The sequence below is a fragment of the Varanus komodoensis genome, unplaced genomic scaffold (genome assembly GCF_004798865.1).
Source record: "Varanus komodoensis strain SLA01 unplaced genomic scaffold, ASM479886v1 scaffold50, whole genome shotgun sequence".
Lineage (NCBI taxonomy): Eukaryota > Metazoa > Chordata > Lepidosauria > Squamata > Varanidae > Varanus > Varanus komodoensis.
In genome coordinates, this window is record NW_025336088.1 from 5,516,536 (window position 1) to 5,536,431 (window position 19,896).

Here is a 19,896-nt window from a genome sequence, read left to right on the forward strand (position 1 = left end):
TCTCTCTCTATATATATATATATATAGAGAGAGAGAGAGAGAGAGAGTCTTATTTTTCGTTCCCCATTGGGTATATCTGTACCCAGGGATGTCTGTAGTCAATTGTTCTGTATGAATGCCATGCAAGTACAAGGTCTGGAGCTGAATGCAACTTCAGTATTCCAAACATCTCAGCTTTTTTGTGGAAAATCTAAGTGTCTAGCCCTTAAGGCTGTGATAGGTAGATGTGGAAACATATGGGCAATATCTGTTTAACAGTGTGAGCCTATATGTGGCTACTTAGAAGTTGGTACCATTAAACTCAAAGGCAGAAAATGGGCTAGAGAGGTAATCAACATTTTCAGTACTCTTGCACAGGCTGCTGCTCTTCCTTTTGCTTAATAGAAGAGGAATAAATTATGCAAAGTGAGCAAACATGTATTTGTGCATCCGTGTGCAAACTAAGGAATATCTGTATCGCCAGTGCTGGGAAAATTCAGAGCTAGATTTTTAAAAATGAACATTGAGCTTTGCAGGCTGCTAAACGAGATTCTACAATGCAAAATGTGTGATTGGAATCATAAAGTCCTCAGATGCCTGGGCTTATAGAAAATACATTTTGGGAGGGCCTCTAACCGCTCAGCCGTGCCCAGAGACAGGGAGTCCAAAAGGGCCTGGAAAACCCTTGTGGCCAATGGGGGCTCTCCAGGCTCTGTCGGAGGCAATCTAGCTTCTCAGGACCTAAGCCCCAGTTCTTGCAGCTTCCCTGTCCCATTGCTGACCCCACCGTATTTCTTCCTCCCTTCTGTCCCCCGCACAGAGCTCTGCAGCAGCACCCATGTCCCGGAGGTGGAAATCATCAGCCTTCTGCAAGAGCAGCTCCCTCAGTACCAGCTCCGGGCGGACACGGTGTTTGGGTATGACCATGGTGACTGGATACACACCCCTCTGGTTGCCTCCGATGCGGCCAGCTGCCTTACACCCCACCAGATTAAGGAGACCCTGGAGTATTTCCGTAAGTAGGCCTCTGGTGGGAAATGGAATCTGAGGCAGGCTAGTTAAGGATGGGGTAAAAATACGATAAATAAATAAATAGTTATGACTCAGGGCTTTTCATAGGGGTTTTTCCTCATTCTTGGACTTGTTAGTGTGGGCAGTAATTACAACAGCCTTGAAAGGTAGGCCATTGTTGTCAACATGAGGACCATAAGGATGTTTCTCACTCTAGTCAACAGACCTCACAATAGAATGTATAAGTTAGTTTACATAAAGAAGTGAAGTTCCAAAATAATCAAATCAAATACAAAATACAAATACAAACATACAACTAATACAATTATATTACTCCTCCAGTGGGAAATGTTTTATATTGTATTGTTTCTTCATATTTGGAAGTATGAGTTTGCATTAAATATTGCATTGCATTGCATTCTTTTTCATTATGAGTGTTCCAAGTAGCAGGTGTTGATGGGCAGTCATATAAATCAGGTAGCAGCAGCAACAACAGAGAGCCTCAGCTATGGGGTGGTATAGAAATGAATTCTATGTAAATACATACATATTATAATGTGATAGGCAATCAGATGCTGGCCCTCACACATTCAGAGCACCTGCTCTATGGCAGCCTTTCCCAACCTGGTGGCTTTCAGAGGCATTTGGACTGCAACTCCCAGAATTCCCATCCAGCCAGGGCCATTGACTGGGAATTCTGGGTGTTGCAGTCCAAATGTGTCTGACAGACGCTAGGTTGGGAAGAGTGTTCCGTGAGTCTTCTCCCAGGCCACTGCTTGAGATCAGGACCATCCATCTGGCCCCTCCTTGATGCTAGCAGATGTGGAAAGCATCAAGCAAATTTAGTTTTCCATCTGCAGCAGCACTCCTTTTGCTTGGTAGATTTCTTTTTTCAAAACTCAGTTTCAAAGGGATCCGCTTTCATCCTCTTGTGACATCTAACGTGATTTCCTTTGAAAAACCCTGCCAAATCCACTTGAAAGCAAGTGACATGAGTGACCCTCCTCTGTGGGCTGGACATAACACTGTGCTTGGTGCATGGAAGAGGGGATCCCCTCCTCTCTTCCCCATCCCTGCTCCACCCGCTGCAGAACCACGGAATTCCTAATAGGGGTCTTTGATTAGCAGAGGCAATTGTAGGAAAACCCATGATATATCACGGAATCTGCTGTTAATACCACCAGACTGCTATTAATTTTGCAGATTTAATTTATTTCATCCAATCATGTCCCAGTTTGGTCCCCCCCCCCCCACTGCAGAAATGTTGCTTGCTGGTATTATCTTGTGTGGGGCTGAGCAGGGGTACTGAACTGATGGGAATACGTAATTTGAAAGCATTTTTTTTTAAATTGCAGCAGTGCTTTCTTATGAGTCAGAGAAAATTCAACTTCACCTGTACTTCTTGTATCTGTGGGAACTCTCTTTCTCTGCCTCGTTACATTCAATGCTAAATTTCTAAAAGTAGGCATACTGCTTTGTTTATTTATTTATCAGGGCAACACAAATAAATAAATAAATAAAAATTGGCAAGCAGCCCCCCTCTTGTAAAAGCATGCACTCCACCCTCGGCACATACTCAGAGGTACTCTTATTTATGTGGATTAAACATGGAAACATAGACACAAAGCGAATCAGAAGGGTCCTCCCGAGCCATCTAGCTTGACTCCTGGCTCCAGCGGGCTCCACTCATGTAAACCCCAACATGTGGTTGTCTAATCTTTCCTTGAGCACCCTCTCTGATGGGGCCTCCACCACCTCCTGTGGAAGCCCATTCCATATCCTAGGAGTCCTAACCATCAGAAAGGACTTCTTGAAATCCAGCTAGCGCTTTGCCCCACTGGAACGCGTCCTGCCCTCCACTGCAGGGGAGATCAGGTCATGGCAATCTTCCACACAACATCCCCTCACATACCTGTAAGTCACTAAAAGATCCCCGTGGAGTCTCCTCTTCTCCAGGCTGAAAAGACCCAGTTCTCTCAATCTCTCCTCATATGTCATCCCTCCCAGCCCAGATCACCTGCTCCTTAGTTGTGGCCATTGCCCCCACTTTGGTATTGTCTGCAAATTTAGTCAGCAGACTGGCTATTCCCTCCTCATTGATAAAAAGGTTGAACAGATTTGGTCCCAGAACTGAGCCCTGGGAGACTATGCTTGCCACTGGCTGCCATCCTGATGATTCCCCACTGAAAGTCACCCTCTGCTTGAGGTCTATCAACCATGCCCTAATCCGTTGGACAGTGCATCGATCTATCCCAAAGCTCAACAGTTTCTCAACCAGGATATCATGCGACACTTTCTCAAATGCCTTGCTGAAATCCAGGTAAGCCACATCCATCGTGTCCCCTCTGTCTAGCCCCCTCGAGACCTTGTCATAGCATTCCACAAGGCTTGTCTGGCAGGATCTGTTTTTACAGAATCCATGCTGCATGGCTGCCAACCTCCCATCCCTATCTGGGGTTTCTAGAGCTTTCCCTATTATGAGCCTTTCCATTGTCTTTCCCGGAATGGACGTAAGGCTAAATGGCCTGCATTTCCTCATATCCCCTCTGTTACCCGTTTTGAAGATTGGAACCACTGATTCCAATCCTCCAGAATTTCTATTTTCCACAAGGCCTCAAAAATAAAGGCCAATGGACCCAAGTGTGCCCCTGCCAATTCCCAAAGCACCCTCAGGTGTAGCCTGGCGCCTTTGTAACATCCAGGGCCCTGAGGAGCTCCTCAACTTCTAGAGAGGTGACCCCAGTCTGTGCCCCCATAACCTCAACCTTATCCAGCCCCCTCCCCCCAGGCAGATCTCCCCCAACCTGCTTTGGGGAGAACACAGAAGCAAAACCATCATTTAACATCTGTGCCTATTTCCTTGCATCAATTACCAGATCCCCTTCCTCCCTTTTAAGTGGCCCTACCGCCTGTCTCCCCTTCCTCTTCTTATTTACATGAAGGTAGAAGCCCCTTTTGTTGTTCTTGACATTCTTCGCAAGTCTCAGCTCATAATCAGCCCTAGCCTTGTGAGGAATCCTGCATTGTGTGGCCTCTTCCTGGTATACCTTTTGTTCACCTGCCCCAGTGTCCATTTCCTGTGGTGGTCCCTCTTCCTTCTAACCCCTCTGTAACCACCTCTCTTCCCATCCATGGTGGCACCCTCCTACACGCCCCCCCCCCCCCGCACTTTGCTAATCAACATACACCAGGGCTGGTTCTTTTTATATGGAAAATCTCCAGGGAGCTGAAACATTTCCCCCCCACCCCGCTTACACACACACACACACACAACAAACCCTTTCCTGACAGCTCTGTTGGTGGCCTTACATAAATAGCCCTCTTATCCCGCACCCCTGCCTCGCCAAGGACACAGGGAGCTAATCTTGGCTTAACAAGGTTGGCCCCAGGGATTTCCGGACTCCTCAAGAACATCCTTGCTATTTCTGAGCCCATCCTCTTAGCGCCTGCCCCCTTTCTAATTCCACTGGAGAGTCTCGCTAACGGGCAGCTGGAGGCCCATTCTCCAACCTGGCTGCCTGCAGTGTGGCTTCCACAACATAAATGAAGTTGCAGAAAGTCCGATGGTGTGGCTGGAGAAAGGGTACAGCCTGCTTCTCTTAGCAATGGCAGGCAACTGCCCAGACTGTGCCATTCTAGACTGCAGGGAGGTGGGGCTCACATGACTGAATTATCATCACTCCATTATAAAGGGGAAAAAAATCCCTGCTCATAATAAGACTTACCAGGGAGAAGGCTAAGGCAGAACTGCAAGTTTTCTATATGCAGGAACTTCTTTGGATAGAGGAATTTTGAAGTGCAGAGATTTGCGGTGGGGGGGGGGTTGTATTCTATCACATGAGCACTATCTACAAACAGTCTGAGATGGTACGGCCCAGACTAGGCCTGGGCCAGGGCTGGAAAGTCTGGTTTATTTAAGCTTGATGGATGGTGTGTCTGGTGGGCTAACCCAACACTGCCAACTCTGGCCAGTCGTGCTGCTTCCCACCGTGGGCCTTGCACCTGATGAACTTCCGCAGCAGGAGATGCAGGAACTGAACATGGTGTCAAGCGTGCAGAGATTGTGCTCTTGCTGCCACTGAGCTGAGTCCAGCCCTTTTCCAAAGCCTGGCCTTTCCCATTTTTGGGTCCCCAAATGTTGAACTACAACTTCCACTATCCCCAACCAATGACGCTGCTATCTGGAGAAGATGGGAGATGTAGTCCAGTAACATCTGGAAATCCACAGCTGGAAAAGCTGCCTCTAATCTCCTGCGGAAATGGTGCCCGTGTGTGAGGGGGCATTGGGTAGGGCTGGGGGCAAGAAAGCAAGCTCTGAGTCAGGCAGGACCTCCACGCAGAACCTTCCAGATAATCTTCCGTAGTGCAGCTCCCCCAGGGGCCCTAATGAGATTGTCTTGAGATGCACAGACCAAAACAGGACTGCTAATTCTGGAAGGGGATTACTTGCTTGTGCACCACTTCTGTCCACCCATATTTATCCATCTCTCTCGCCTTCCTGCTGTGCATGACCTTGTGCTTCCTTCTGAGCAGCTTTGCAGCCAATTCTTGTACATTTTCTTTTGTCCTTTGTTAGGGGCTGTGCTCCAAACGGCAGGAGTAAGGGGGTGCCTCCAGTGGTGGATTCTGGATGTCATTAAAACTGGCCGAGTGAGGACACTTAAACCTGACCTTCCTCCAGAAAGTGCCCCTGTGCAAAACCCTGTTGAAATATACAAGAACTTCCCAGTGTTCTTGCAGAGCCTCCGTTCATACCAACAGGGCTGGGGCACTTCTGGCTAGCAATCAGAAGGCACTGGGCAGCACTTCCATGTTTTCCTTCCTAACTGATTTTCCACATTAAGGAAAAAGATGGATGAAATAGTGGGAATGCACAACATTGCAAATGGATGGCCATGGAATTATTTATTGATTCCTTTGTGCAGATTTATAGCCCTCCTTTTTTCTTACAAAGAAAATTCAAAGTGGCTTACATTATTCTCTTCCTCCTCAATCTTATTCTTACAACAACAGCCCTGTGAGGTAGGTTAGGCTGAGAGTCTGTGACTGGCCCAAAGTTGCCCAGTTGGCTCCAAGGCTGAGCGGGGACTAGAACCCAGATCGCCTGAGTCCCAGTCCCGCACTTTTAGCCACTACATCTCATTGGATGTTAATTCATAATGTAGAATCCAGATGTTCCCCTCGCCCCTCCACTGCTAAAATTCTATGAATGAAGCAAGGTGGTTGCCCAGAAAAAGCCTCATCTTGGAGCACTTCTATTACCTGAGACAACTTTGCAGAAGATGTGACCCCCATATTCATTAGAGTATGGATGATGTAAGATGGATGATGTAAGCTGCCTTGAGCCCTTTGTAGGAAAAAGGCAGGATATAAATAAAAATAAATAAAATAAAATAAATAGAGAAGAAGCAGGTTGCCATTTGGACCTTGCTGAATTCTGACTTGTTGGGTGGCTGCCACCCATACGGGAGTCCTGACAACTCTACCAGCAACTCCCAATTCATTCCTCATTGAGGGAACTTGCACCCCTCGCAAAATCCAGGGCTCCCTCTAAAATGCAAGTGGTCATTCTGCCCTTGCTGCCATCTTTCCTACAGCCCTGTAATTCTCCTCTCTTCTTGGCAAAAGCTCCAGCTCGCCAATGAAAACATCTTCCATTATTTAAGCTTCAATGTAAATTATTTAGGGCTCCCTCACAATATGGTCATGTCGCCTGACATACCATGGCTGCTGAAAGCTTTGCGGCTGCTAGGAGCCTACAGTGTGTGATATGTAGGTTGCCTGGACATAGAAGGCTGGTTTGAATCAGCGAGTCGTCAATGAATTGCATAAATGTTGTATCCTCAATTCAGCTACTCTCTGGGGTGGGGGTAGGTATGACCTACCTTAAAAAAAATCCCTAAATATATCCTCCTGAAAGGAAATCTTTGGTGAGCATCTACCTAAGCTTTGCACAGTGTACTGCACTGAGGTAGTTCAGAGTAGTCATTTTACCTATTCTCTCTACAGAGCTTAGTTCATTACTGTTTAACCTTACATACTTAACCTGATTTCGTTTGGATCAACTGCAGTCTTCTTGCAACTGACCCTAAAATATATCGCCCGCTCATGTCACACTGAATTATCTGATTCCCTCCAAAGCTGCAAAGGCAATCTAATCTCTCTCATTTTAGAAACCACCCTAAATATATGTATTACTTTTGTATTTAGTAATATATGTATTACTAAATATATTACTTTTATCCATGCACACACATACATTTAGGGGAGCCAGCTTTTCTGCTGGTCCCAGCTCTTCTGTTTTTGTTTTTTTAACAGCTTGAACTGCATATATTTAGCTGGTGAGAATGCTGAGCTCTACTCCCAGCAGAATAGAATCACCTGCAAATTTCTGTATTAAAAATGTTGTTAAAGGCAGAAGTGCAGGCCTGGCTGGGTTTCTCCTCCAGCATTGGCACCAGCCTCCCATTATTTGCCAGTTTCCAGTTAACTGGAATACTATATGTGTGTAATTTTTTTAAAAAAATATTTCCTTTTACACATTTAGTATGGAAAAGTGAAATAATTAAAAGGTTGCTTTAAAATATATTGTTCCAATGCGTGGCAATGCGTGGAGCAGAACTTGGAATTCACACCAGTGAGTGAGAGTACAAGATCAGAGGGCGGTAGTTATTTTGGGTTTAATCGATCCAGAGAGTGAGTTTATATGTGTGTATAGAAATTGCTCAACCCATTCCAACTCACCCTTCCATTCAAAAAATACTGCATAAAGATGGAGCTGGGATGGACCATTTTGCAGCATAACAACAGGGGGAGGCTATCTTTTCCTTCCCCTATCTCCACCCCCCATTGCAGGAGCTGTCACGGCCTAGTCCCTTGCTCCCCCCATACAAACCTTTTATCCTCATCTGGGAAGCGCTGCCTCATCGCTTTGCGCAGGCAACTGTGGTGAGATGGTCTGAGTAGTGCACTTGTATTTTGCCCATTTCCCTCCTGCAGGCCCCCCCACCTTTTCACGTTGGTGGACTCTTCCCAGGCAGGTGGACAGCAGACTCTATATATAGGGCTGGGTGGGGGCAGGCAGAGGCTGCATTGCAAAACAGCACGGGAGGAGGGCGTGTGTCTGAGGCAGGCAGATACGTGCTGCTCCTCCACACGTTCCAGGCACTGGCTTGGTTTTGCACCCTTTTCTCTCCTTGCAGAACGAGTGAGCAGGGGAGGCGGGCGGGCAAGCAGGGGGTGCCTTCTCTCTAGATTGATGTTGCCCAGTGCGGTGGGGGATTTGCTGGGCTCTCAGGGGATGGAATTCTGGACCAGTCCTTCTTGTGATGAAGTCAACGGGAATACGGAGCTGGGCGATAACTCTGACTTCCTGTCCCAGGAGCTGGAGGAGGGTAAGGCAGAGAAGGCGACGGGATGACGGGTGGCAGGGCTGTGCGGGGTTGCCGAGGGCAGCGCGTTCCCTTGCCCCGGCGCGCTCTTGGCCGCGACCTTCAGCCCGTTTCCCCTTCTGTTCGGACCAGCTCTGCCTTTGCACCCGGATGCTTTATGGCAGAGTTTTAAAAAGTCTTCCTCGCCTGTGTGTGGACACGGAGCTAAAGTAGTTGAAAGGTCTGTGTAGCGTCCTGACCTCTCTTAGTGCAGTGTGTGACCCAGAAAGGGGGCAGGTGCATATCTAGGGCAAACGGGTTGCTACTGTCTGTAACTCCCTTTCTTCCCAAAGGTTGTTGCTAAACGTGTCTGCCGCTCTTTGAAGGTTGCCGCCTCTCCTCTTTTTCCCCTCTGGCCCTGCTCCTGTGGCTTCAGCCTTCCCCTGCAGCAGGAATAGCTTCACCTGGTGGCTGTTTGTTTGTTTATTTATTTGTTTTAAAGCTGACTCCTACCTCAAATGGGTTAACTCATTTCCACTGGGTTACTATTATAATAATAATAATAATAATATAATAATAATAATAAGAAGAAGAAGAAAGGAGTGTTTTTGCTTAATTGCTCACGAGCCTTCTCGGATCATGGAGTGGGGTGGGGGAGAGTCTGGGCATCAGTGTGTGTGGGGCAGATGGTTCTGCATTAAAACTGACGATCGGCCTTTCCCATTTGGGTGCCTTCTGGCTTGGGAGATGCAGCACCTAAAGGAAACTGAACACCATCAGCCCTGGCAATTCCTGGCAAGCTGTTTATCTGGTTTGTTTATATTGGAGTGTGAGTTAGCACAACCCTGCCATCCATCGTGGGTAGCAAGCCATGGCTGGTTGTTATGCCATGCAAATCTGGGCTGCTTAGTGCAGGTTGGCTTGCTTTGAGGAACAGGCTACTGGGACAACCCCTGGCTTATTTTAGGAGTTGTCTGGCCCACAACAGGTTTGTCGTGTTGTCCGAACCTGGGAGACTGATTCCATTGTGGGGTGTGGGAAAGGACTTGACTTATTCACAGGATGGGTTCCTGTATTGTGTGAACCCACTCGTGTGTGTGTGTGTGTGTGTGTGTGTGTGTGTGTGAGAGAGAGAGAGAGAGAGAGAGAGAGAGAGAGAGAGAGAGAGAGAGAGAGATTCATTTCTATATATTGGAGATGCCTAGAGAAGAACAGGGCAAGTCCTGACATTTTAGGCCAGCTTTTCTCAACCTGCCATTCTCCAAATGTGTTGGACTACAAATCCCATAATCTCTAACCAGCATGGCCATAGACTATTGCTGATGGGAGATGTAGTTCGGCTGATCTGGATATGTGACTGCCTCTGTCAAAATATCTTTGGGTTGAGATGATATCAGGTGATGGGAAAGCTCAGACTGTGGTCTTGATAGATCATTTATACGTGACTTGATGGTGTTTTTGCCATTGAGTGCTGAACCTGCTCGTGTGATCTTGCCTAATGATTGTTTATTCCACAAACTTTTAACGAACTGGGGAATGTTCCTTTTGATTCACAGAAATGTTTTGCAATAAGGGAGAATTCCTAATCATTCTGTGGTCCCTAAACAGGAAAGAAAGCCATTGCAAATAGGTTCATAAAAGTTACTAGTCCATAATATTTCAATTTTTTTCCAGCTAGCCTAGGTTACCCAACTTTAGCCTGAAAGAGAGGACCAAATTCTGTAAAATTTCCCTCCTTGCCTGGGAGCTAGTCCTTACTCACCACCGATGAGAAGAGAATGGCTCTGTAGAAGTCTTGAGGCAGTTCCCCCCCTGAAAATACTTCATTTATTTCATTTTTATACTGTCCAATAGCCAAGGTTCTTCACTGTTTGGCAGGCATTACAGTGTTCTTTAGGAGTCAAGACAAGGAACTCACACAAATAACCAAACTATCCAATGACTTCTGCATCATTCTTAAGAGGGTTTTTTTTTAAAGTTAGGGTTTTTATTTTAATTTGATTGTATGATATAGCTGTGAGAAGGATTGCTCTGTTTTCCTGCCAGCTACTTAGGCCATTCCTTCCCAAAGAGCAGAATATTCATTTTAAAACATGCAACTTGCATTTAATTACAAATGAGCAACAGAAAACAAAACCAAACAAAAACATTGGGACATTCTCAGCCTTTATTTTCATGAGATCAGCGAATGAGCTTGCACCCAAACAATATGCAGTATCTACCAGTCAGGCAAATGCTGCTCCCAGTTGCCTGGTCCCCTCCTCTTCCTCCAGGCTTTTGTGTCTGAGTAGACTGCTTAACCGACCACATTTGGGTTGGCTGCCTGCTGGCAAAAGGGATCAGGGTTTCCATGGCCCCTTTTCTCCAGTTGGAGCTGATTTTCAGATAGGCGCTCCTTGTTCCATTCATAATAATCGAGCCATTAGATTTAGGCCTAAAGAAGATTATCTATGAAAGATGGGCAGCTTGGTGAGATGCAGGCGATTTTTTTCTAGGGGAGACTCTGTAGCCGTATTTTGTTTCATGCCTTCGGTTCTATTTAATCACCATTTTATAGGGGGATAAGGGAGTAATTTCCCTCCAAGTTCCTGACAGTGGATTTCACTTGGCTTGAAAAATGCGGTGTTACCTAGAATGGATTGCCTGGTGTGAACCTGGTGGGGCTGGGAGCGGAATTGGAGTGATGCACACAGGATACTGCCCTGAAGCAAGACTTGCATGCATCTGTCTTGTAGGAGCCAGGCTGCAAGTCCTTCATGTCCAACTTACTTGACTTCAGGCCCTGGCAAAGCATTGCGGTGGTTTTAAATCAGCACTGTTCACTAATCCCTTGTACGAGCCACTTCCAAAAACATGGGAAGTGCTTGGCTGCCTTGCTTCTTGTGGGTAAGCCATTTTTCTTACCATTTTGGGAGATCTGAGCTTGGTTTACCGTGAATTATCTCCCTAACAAGCTGTCCCACCCTTCTTGGGATGGATTATTGTTGCTGTGCAATGACAGGGACAACGCCCCTTTTGTATCACTGCAACAGCTTGAAAACATCCATCACAAACCGCTTGAAAAGGGTACCAAAATAATTAGGAATGGTGATGCCTGAGCCTCCGTCCCGGGGAAGGGGCTGCTCCTCCATTTCCCTGCGATGACGGCACCAGTGGCAGAGTGGTGAAGCTAGCTAGACTAGAGTGCAAGTTGGTGTGGTTGGTCTTAACATGAGCTTTAGGAAAGTCCACTGTGGAGGAAGGGAGGCATCTTTGTCCTCTTCAAATTCCTTTTTACAGCACTCATGAGGACATGTGGCTAATCAGCCATCTCTTTGCAGACTTCAAAACCTTATGAAAAATCTCAGGCCTCGCACAGGCGCTGCTGTTGCACGGACAATCGTGATCATGATGTGCCAGAGCATGCATGTTGTGCCTTTACTTTATACCCTGCCTTTCCACCCAGGAAATGGTGTTCATTTCTCGGGTGCTGCTCAAGATACATGCATTGCAGCACCACAGGCCGTCTTTTTGGGCAAGAGAGTTTTAAGTTTGGGTCTGAAGCCTTCTCCCCTGTTTCTTCCTTCTCCAATTTTCCTCCATCTCTCTCCCTTTCAAACTTTTGATTGTTGACTTCATGGGGCACATGCAGAATGTTTTCCCTTATTATTCCATGATGAGGATAGTGTGATCCTGATTCCTCAATACTGGGCCCAAAAAGGTCATGGCTGTTACCATGAAGTGGTGGACTAGATAGATTCTTGGTTGGATTCAGCTGTTCTTATGATCATTGAGGGAATATAATACATTTGAGGTTGGAGTCCAAGGTTTGTATAACAGGGTGCTACGTCCAGAAGGGTTGGAACTCCAGTACCTTCGTTTGAATCACCAAATATCTGGTGTGGTACATCAGGAGTGGGCAGAAAGTAGATCTCCAGAAGTTTTGGACTTCACCTCCCAATAGCTCCTTGCCAGCATGCCTAATGGTCAAGGATGCTGGAAATTGAAGTCCAGAACATCTGGGAATCTACTTTCTGCCTGCCCCAATCTACATCCTTTATTTTTGCTGAAGAATTTATGCTGGGCAATATTTCCTCCCTGCATTAGGGAGGGAAGAGCCCCTCTGGGCAGAAGGTAAATCATGGTCTTCCGATAGATCTCTTGGTACTTTGCAGATGGTTTCTTACTCTCCAGCTTTTAATAATACTTAGACTAAAGGCTCTCCCCTTACAACTAACTCAGGAAATCAAGAAAGCTTGTTGGGAAAACAAGCATAGTTTTGTTTGTGGGGAAAAATGTGTACCGTTCTGTTTGAAAGGAAATTTTTGTGCTCAGGTACCTTGTTCCTCAGTTCTGAGATCTCCTTTCTGAGCCATTGTTTTGCACCTCAGGATTAGGAGGAAGAAAGGGAGATGCTTGAAACCTGAATTCTGCCCGTACCTTCCACTTATTCCAAATTTGTGTTTGTTCATGAAGAAGTAACTTTTTCCAGATGCTGCAAAGCATGTGATCTGTGGATTCTGAGTCATGCCAATAATTTGTTATTGATTGTGAGGTCTCCCACCCCCCAGCACTCTCTTTATTTCTGCAAAAAGTGACTTTGGTCCTGCAATGCCAAAATTAAAATGAGTTGCAAGCAATTAATGACCATTGTCTGATGTGCCTAGTGAAACATGCTCCATAGCACAAGAGCTGTAGTTTACAGTGGCTGTTTTCAGTGGCTGTAATACATAAACTAGCTTCTCCAGTGGGTTTTATAAGGATGATTGACAGGCCTGGGTAGAAGTATTGATCACGTGTCCTTGAAGACCTTTAATTTGGAATTTGCATTGACTTCAATGTGCTAGCATTTTAGATATGTTATTGCTAGCGCTCTTTAGCTTTGGGTGTTAAACAGTGTCGACATGTAGCAAATTAATAAATAATATCTTCACACCACTCTTATAAAGAAGGCTGGAATTACTGACTGGTGAGCTGGAATTACTGATTTGCTTTGAAACAGAAACTGCCTGTTAGGTATTAAAGGAAGCTACCTCTCTTCTCCTGAATCTCTCTCCAAACCCCAAAAGTCAACATGTTAAGCCTGCCCGAATCCTCCCGTGTTGACCTTCCACACGGCTTTTCTCTGAGCTTGTGGTGTAGAGGCAAGGGCAGATGTTAGGAGAACAGTCCATGTTGGATGGAGACTATGCTTAGAATAGTTAGGTAAATGAAGTCTGCCGGCGCTTGCGCAGCTGGGATGTTTATCCCTCTTGTGCTAGAATTCACGCTCTAATTATTTCCAATTATGGCTGAGTGGGATGATGAGATGCCAGAGGGGTCCCCTTTGGAGGGAGAGAGGTGGGGAGGCATGTGGGCTGCAAGACCACCATGGCATTCCTCCATGGCAGAGACGTGCCAGCAGGCACGCAGGCCGGGAACCGGACACCGCTTGCTGACTTGTTCAAATGGCAGTTGGGTAGGAAAGGACAGGATGTTCCCTTGGCCTCCAGGAGCAGGGGTCGTGGCCGCTTGGATGCAGCTTGACTCCATTGCATAACATCCGCCTCCAAGAAGAGCATAATGGGATTTGATGTCATTTCTGATAGTCTCCTGCTAACCTACTTCTTGCTCATCAGACAGTCGTGATTAGAAGTAGATTTAGCTTGGCATGGCAATAAACACTTGCTAATCCTGCAGCATGCCCCAGCCCTGATCGTCAGTGCGGGGCAGGTGATAAACAAGCACGCAGAAGGCCGCCTTAGCATCGTGGCTCTGGTTACAGCCCAGACGTCCTGGCGCTTTGGTGCCCCTTGCTCAAACATGTCTACACTTCTTCCATTCCATCTGGAAATTGAATGGAGGTTTTAGTCTGTGTGTGTGCAAAATTCTTCCGCAGGCTCTCTGGAATGGGGGCAAAAGCCTACACAAGGTTCACAGCAAGGCTCTTCCTGAACTGCTGTGGTCTTATTTCAACCCAGTGGAATGTGGTTCTTTTTCTTCACTGCAAGTGCTAAGTACTAAAAGATCCAGTCAGGTCCCGCAGCACACACATGTGCTATAAAGTGTGTGCAGGTGCTGTGTGTGTCTTTCAAATGTCTCCTAAGGGCATTGCCATTTGTAAAAAGAGAGGCAGGGATAGGGGTGAGGGAAGATACTTGATTTCAGAAAAAGGCAGAAAGATTTGAGGGCAGTGGGGGACAGCAGGAGTTGAAGCACAGGCTGAGCCAGAGAAGCCAGCTAACCCAGGTGGATCAGATGCAACCTGTACCTCTGTTTCAGCAAGTGCCCACAGTTTGGGGGCTCCAAATGAAACTGTAGGGTCCCAGCCCTAGCAGAGAGTTCCTTCGTACTGCTTCTGCTTTCTCTGCATGCTGTGCTTGAGCAAAATGAAAAATCAGGGATAAATAATCGCAGCCCCATCTCCTGGAGAAAGGCCTGTGTGTTCTCTGAAGCAGAGCAGATGCCTGGCAGCCAGAATGTCCCTGGTTCAAGCCCTGGTGGCTGCAGTGAAGGCTAGGAAAGAGCCCTGCGTGGAACAGCGGCAGTCAGCGTAGTTCTGAGCTAGCAAGGCCCACGGGTTGAAGCAGGACCTGGGAAGCTGCGTCTCTGGCGCCTGATGACGCATTCGGTCATTCAGTTCAGCACACCAGAATTCATCAGAGAAATACTTATTTTTCTTCTCTTTGACAAGCATCTAGAAGAATTAGCTGAATTGCTCCTGCACGTCATTAAAGTGCCTTGTTCTCCCCTGCAAAGAGAGCTCATGAGCCAAACCAATTCTCGGTTAATGAGCCCTGAACACAAGAAAGGGGTGGGGAAAGAAAGTGCTCAGATTTTATTAGAACTGACAACTGACCTTGGAGACTGGCTAAATAGGGTAAGGTTGACTGCATGAGGAAGCGTGATTGGACACCGGAAATGTCTCTTTCCATCCCATCTTGGCCTGGCTTTGTGTCTTTCCATTTCTTCTTTTCCAGCATGAGGCAAGCTGCCTTTTCTTCAATGGAAGGCCTTCTGCATCCGAAGGAGCCATTGTTTATCCCTGCCAGGAACAAAATTTAGTACATTTAATTTACACCTTCAGCTTGTCTCACACGCTAGAACAGAACATTTTTACACATGAGACTAAGAATACCTTGAAACCTCTCCTAAGTGATTTCTGAGGGATGAGACATGGAAGAGCATGACTCTGCATTTGTGTTCTGGCTCTGTAACTGACAGGGTAAAATTCTGTTGTCCACCAGCCAAGGAATCCATCCAGTTTGCCCAGGATGGAGGCAGTTTTGAACGAACAACAGGATTTCATATTTTCAAAACAATCTCCAGTTTTCTGCTGCTGCCACCTCCAGCTAGTTCCTTTGGTACTGCATTCACTCTATTCTCTGGCTTGTTTGGGTTAATTTGAGCATTTGTAACCCCGCTTCCTCCACATCACTGCAAGACTTCTGTATATGAAGGGTTTAACCTGCTAACCTTCTTCTCTATTCACTGTGGAAGGAAAAGTGCATCCTTTCCATGAGCGTTTCTCGTGGGCTTTGGATTTTTTGGCCCTTCTCTACGTTGTGTCAACTGAGCACAAGGTACTGCTGTAGTACAGTCATAGTATAACAGAGTTGCAACAATATACAAGGTGTTTGTTCCAGTTTGAAGTTTAATATCTCATCATCCATGCTCTTAAAAAAGCTGGGATAGGCTCCAGGCAATGATGACATCATGGAACAGTCCCACAAATTTCTGTGACTGAAGGATCACAAGCACACAGTAAATGCCTCAAGTAGCGAAGGACTGGCACAGTTGGCCTCCTGAAGGCAACATTCAGTTTGTTTTTTCCCTACATCGCCCCCTTTGGCAGCTTGCATTTTGTAATATCTTGCCTGAAAAAGAGATCTGGAGGCTTCAAAAGCTTACATATTTTTGGTGTTAGTCTAATAAAGGTATAGTCTTTGAGTTAGTCTAATAGAAGTAAAATACTGTATAAATATTGGCATTTTTCTTAGGACCAACTTGGCGGCTTTGCTGTAAAATATGTGGCTCCTTGCAAGAAAAACTGGCTTACTATAGTATGAACCTGGTTAGATAACCACTCACTTCTTGAGATGAATGATCCAAAGAAGTGGAAATCTGTGAGTCAAGATAGTGTATCAGAGAAGAGACAACAGAATTCTTATTTGCCCCAGACAGCAAAGTCTCCCAAAGCTTTGGGAGCCTCACAAGCATTTTAAACCTAAGCAATAGTTTAAATGTAATTCAGATTAATCAAAACAACCAGTTAAAGTGCATTAGCAATAGCTAATATTAGCATGCATAAAAAAATCATAGACTCATAGAATAATAGAGTTGGAAGAGGCCATGAAGGCCATCAGGTCCGACCCCCTGCTGTTGCAGGACACCAAGTTACACCATCCCACTCAGATGGCTGTCCAGTTTCTTTTTGAATGTCTCTTATGTGGGAGAGCCCACCACCTCTCTAGGCAGCTCGTATTGTGTTTAAGAGTTGAACGAAACAATCGATTTAAAGGTCTGTTTAAAGGCAGCTACAGATGAGGGCATATATACTTCTCAAGAAAATTCCACAGATGAGGGTCCATCACTGAAAAGACCCTCTTACTGGTGGCTGCCTCTCTGATGGACCTGTGGGCCTCTGAGGCTGCTCCTAAGGCCTGGGCAGATGGTCCCAAAAGATTCAGTGTTCTCGGGGTTTAAAATCTAGCAACTTAAATTGAGCTTCCAATGAAAAAAGGCACTGAAGCAACTGGCACCATAGTGATGTGATGAGGATGCTTGGCTCCTACGAGTGTTACCTGTCACTGGTTATTCTCTGTACAACTCTCAGCACTCTCCCCATGTGGCTGGGCTTGCTGTAGCTGCTTCTCTGCCTCATTCCCCACCTACCCCAGTGCCCCTCGGGGGCTCTTGGACAAATCCCAGGCTTTGTTGTGGCAACTCCCTAGTCTCTGTCCCGTGGCAAGATCTTTTCTACTGTTGGTCCAGCAGGGCTGCTGGCTCCTGAGGAAACCTCCCCCTGGCCCACATCAGCTTGCCAAACCGATGAATTTTATGAGCTGTTAGGAATACGCTCACTTGTGTGCCAGGATTTTCTCCCTTTTAATGCTCGCTGTGGCAGAAGTCCACCTCTAATATTTAACCAAGCATCTTTGTATTCACTTAGGCTGTTAGCTAGCAAACCCTTTTTTGAAAGACTCCTTCATGTTACTCTAAAGTAAATTATTATTATTATTATTATTATTAGAACACCCACTCCCAATGTCCCTCTGCCTCTCCGATATTTAGCTAAACACCCCATAGTCCCCTCTCCTGCTTGCATGCTTACAAACAGGGTTTTTTACATTACCCTAAAATAAGCACACCCATTCCTAAAGAACGAGCTTCCACTAGCAAAGCATCTTCTCCCTAGGCTCTTTCAGCTCCACTTCCCCCTTCTCGTCACTTCTCTGTTTTGCTAGCTGTCACATCTTAATGCGGGTTCCAGAGCACTGAGCCGGATCAGAAATGTGCCAGCAAAGCAGAAACATAGAAGGCAAGATGGCAGAAATGCACGGCATCTCTCTGCTGAGAAAGGATGAGGGAAGACGGTAGGGCCACAACTGAGCTCCTGAGAAGAGGCAGGGGGTTTGCACCTCTTTAGCACCTTTGAGAGCATTTACTGTAGAACAGTCTATAAAAACTAAAAATAAACAAACAGGTCCTCCTGAAATAAAGGTATATTGCATGTAGGCTCAGAAAAACAATGGCATTAGTTACTGGCTGTAGAATTCAGCAGTGTGTGAAGATCTCTCTTTCTCTCTGTGTGTGCGTGCGTGCACATGTGTGTGTAAAAACAAGTGTCCAGCCCTTACAGCTGCAAACAGATGTTTTGTATGAGAAATGCCTCCTGAGTATCGGTGCTCTGTAGAATTTTTGTAGTCCTTTCACGGGTGTTAGAATAAAGGAGAATGCATGTGGATATGTTTAATATGCACAATGTGTTGAGATCACAGAATCATTATTTTTATTATGCAGGATTTTGATTACTTAGTGGTTTGACTTTTTAGTGCAGGATATACGATTCTGGGTTATTCCATCCTTAAAAGGATTGCTGAACCAAGTACAATACTTAGCCTCTGTCTCTGTCTGTCTTCCTCCCACAGTGCTGTGCTCTGAACGGGTTAGCAGGATCACCAAGACATACCATGATATAGATGCAGTCACCAGCTTGCTGGAAGAGGTATCCTTTCAGGGTTACTTTTGCAGTTCGATTGCTCAGGCACTGTGCTAAACACTGTGGAAGATGAAGTAAAAATGACGGGCGTCAGGCAATCCGTCCTTGGGGCTTTCGGATAGCCAGTGGCCAAGAAAGATTCTACGGAGAGGGTTGTGGTTCCAAGAACAAGGGGTGGATGTTGCAGAGTCAAGAGCAAATTTAGGCTGATGGTGGCGAGTGGAGCGAGTCGGTGGAAGCAAGCAAGGCAGCTTCATCATTGGCGCTGTGTCTTTCTCTTCTCGGCAGAAGGAGCACGACCTGGAATTAGCAGCCCGCATTGGGCAATCGTTGCTGAAGCAGAACCGGAGTCTGTCTGAACGCAATGAACTCTTGGAAGAACAACTTGAACTGGCGAAGGAGGAGGTGAGGAAGCCTCTTCCTGTGCTGTAGGGAAGAAAGAAGGGTTCTGTTGGACACATGCAGTCTTTTTAGGAAAAGTTTGGACAAACATTTCACTGGATTACTTTAGGGTGGCTCACTCCTGAGATGAGAGGAGTAGCTGGATGATCCTTGAAGGTGATTTAAAGCCAGCCATTGTAGCTGTTTGCATTTCAGTCCCAGAATTCTCTAAGGACCTTGGGGCAGTTCACAGGGGCTTCTTTCCCTCCACATCTCTAATCTCACAAAAACTTTGCCTCAGAGAGCAACTGGCCCAAGTTGTTGTTGTTACTAACATTTCCATACCACCTGCAGCTGAAGCTCTCTAGGCAGTTTGCAACGATAATAGAGCCATACATTCATGTCACCCATCTAGATTGTAACCAGGCCTGACCCTGCTTAGCTTCCAAAATTAGGCAGGATCAGGTATTTCAAGCTGTACAGAAGCTATTCACCCAGGGAGCTTTGTGAGGGTTTGAATGTGGTTCTCTCTACTCCCTGTCTTACTTTCTTTGCAGTGCACCACATTACTAGGAGAGAAGTGTGCGTGTGTGTGTGTGTGTGCGCGCGCGTTATCCAAAGATGCCCGAGTTATTGCTACCATCAGTGAAAGGATGGCCTTCATGACTCAAGTGGTCAATTTCAACCCATTTTTTTAGGATTCTGTATGGCAGAACCCTGACAATATATACCTGACGATATCCACCTCATATTTAAAGCCAAATGAGACCTCGTTGGTGGCAGCCTTTGGTTTAATGAATTAATGCCCGTCTGCCATAATCACTTCTAAAACAGCGTGTGGGAGGAGAAAAGGTGTCCAACTTTTAGAGGAATCAGGACATACAGATGAAGGGGGCTGGATCCGGTGTGTGCTTGCTACTCTCCTTCCTGTAGCTTATCTTCCCCACTACTCTTGTATTTTTCACAATGAAATGA

General features: G+C 46.1%; 1 protein-coding gene across 1 annotated transcript in view; it reads left to right on the forward strand.

Annotated features, from left to right (window-relative positions):
- Positions 1 to 19,896, forward strand: part of HAP1 (huntingtin associated protein 1) — a 44,800-nt gene that overhangs the window by 8,525 nt on the left and 16,379 nt on the right. The window contains exons 3-5 of the mRNA XM_044447007.1: positions 800 to 994; positions 18,470 to 18,546; positions 18,829 to 18,945. Coding sequence (XP_044302942.1) covers positions 800 to 994; positions 18,470 to 18,546; positions 18,829 to 18,945 — 389 coding nt within the window. The remainder of the gene's footprint in view (positions 1 to 799; positions 995 to 18,469; positions 18,547 to 18,828; positions 18,946 to 19,896) is intronic.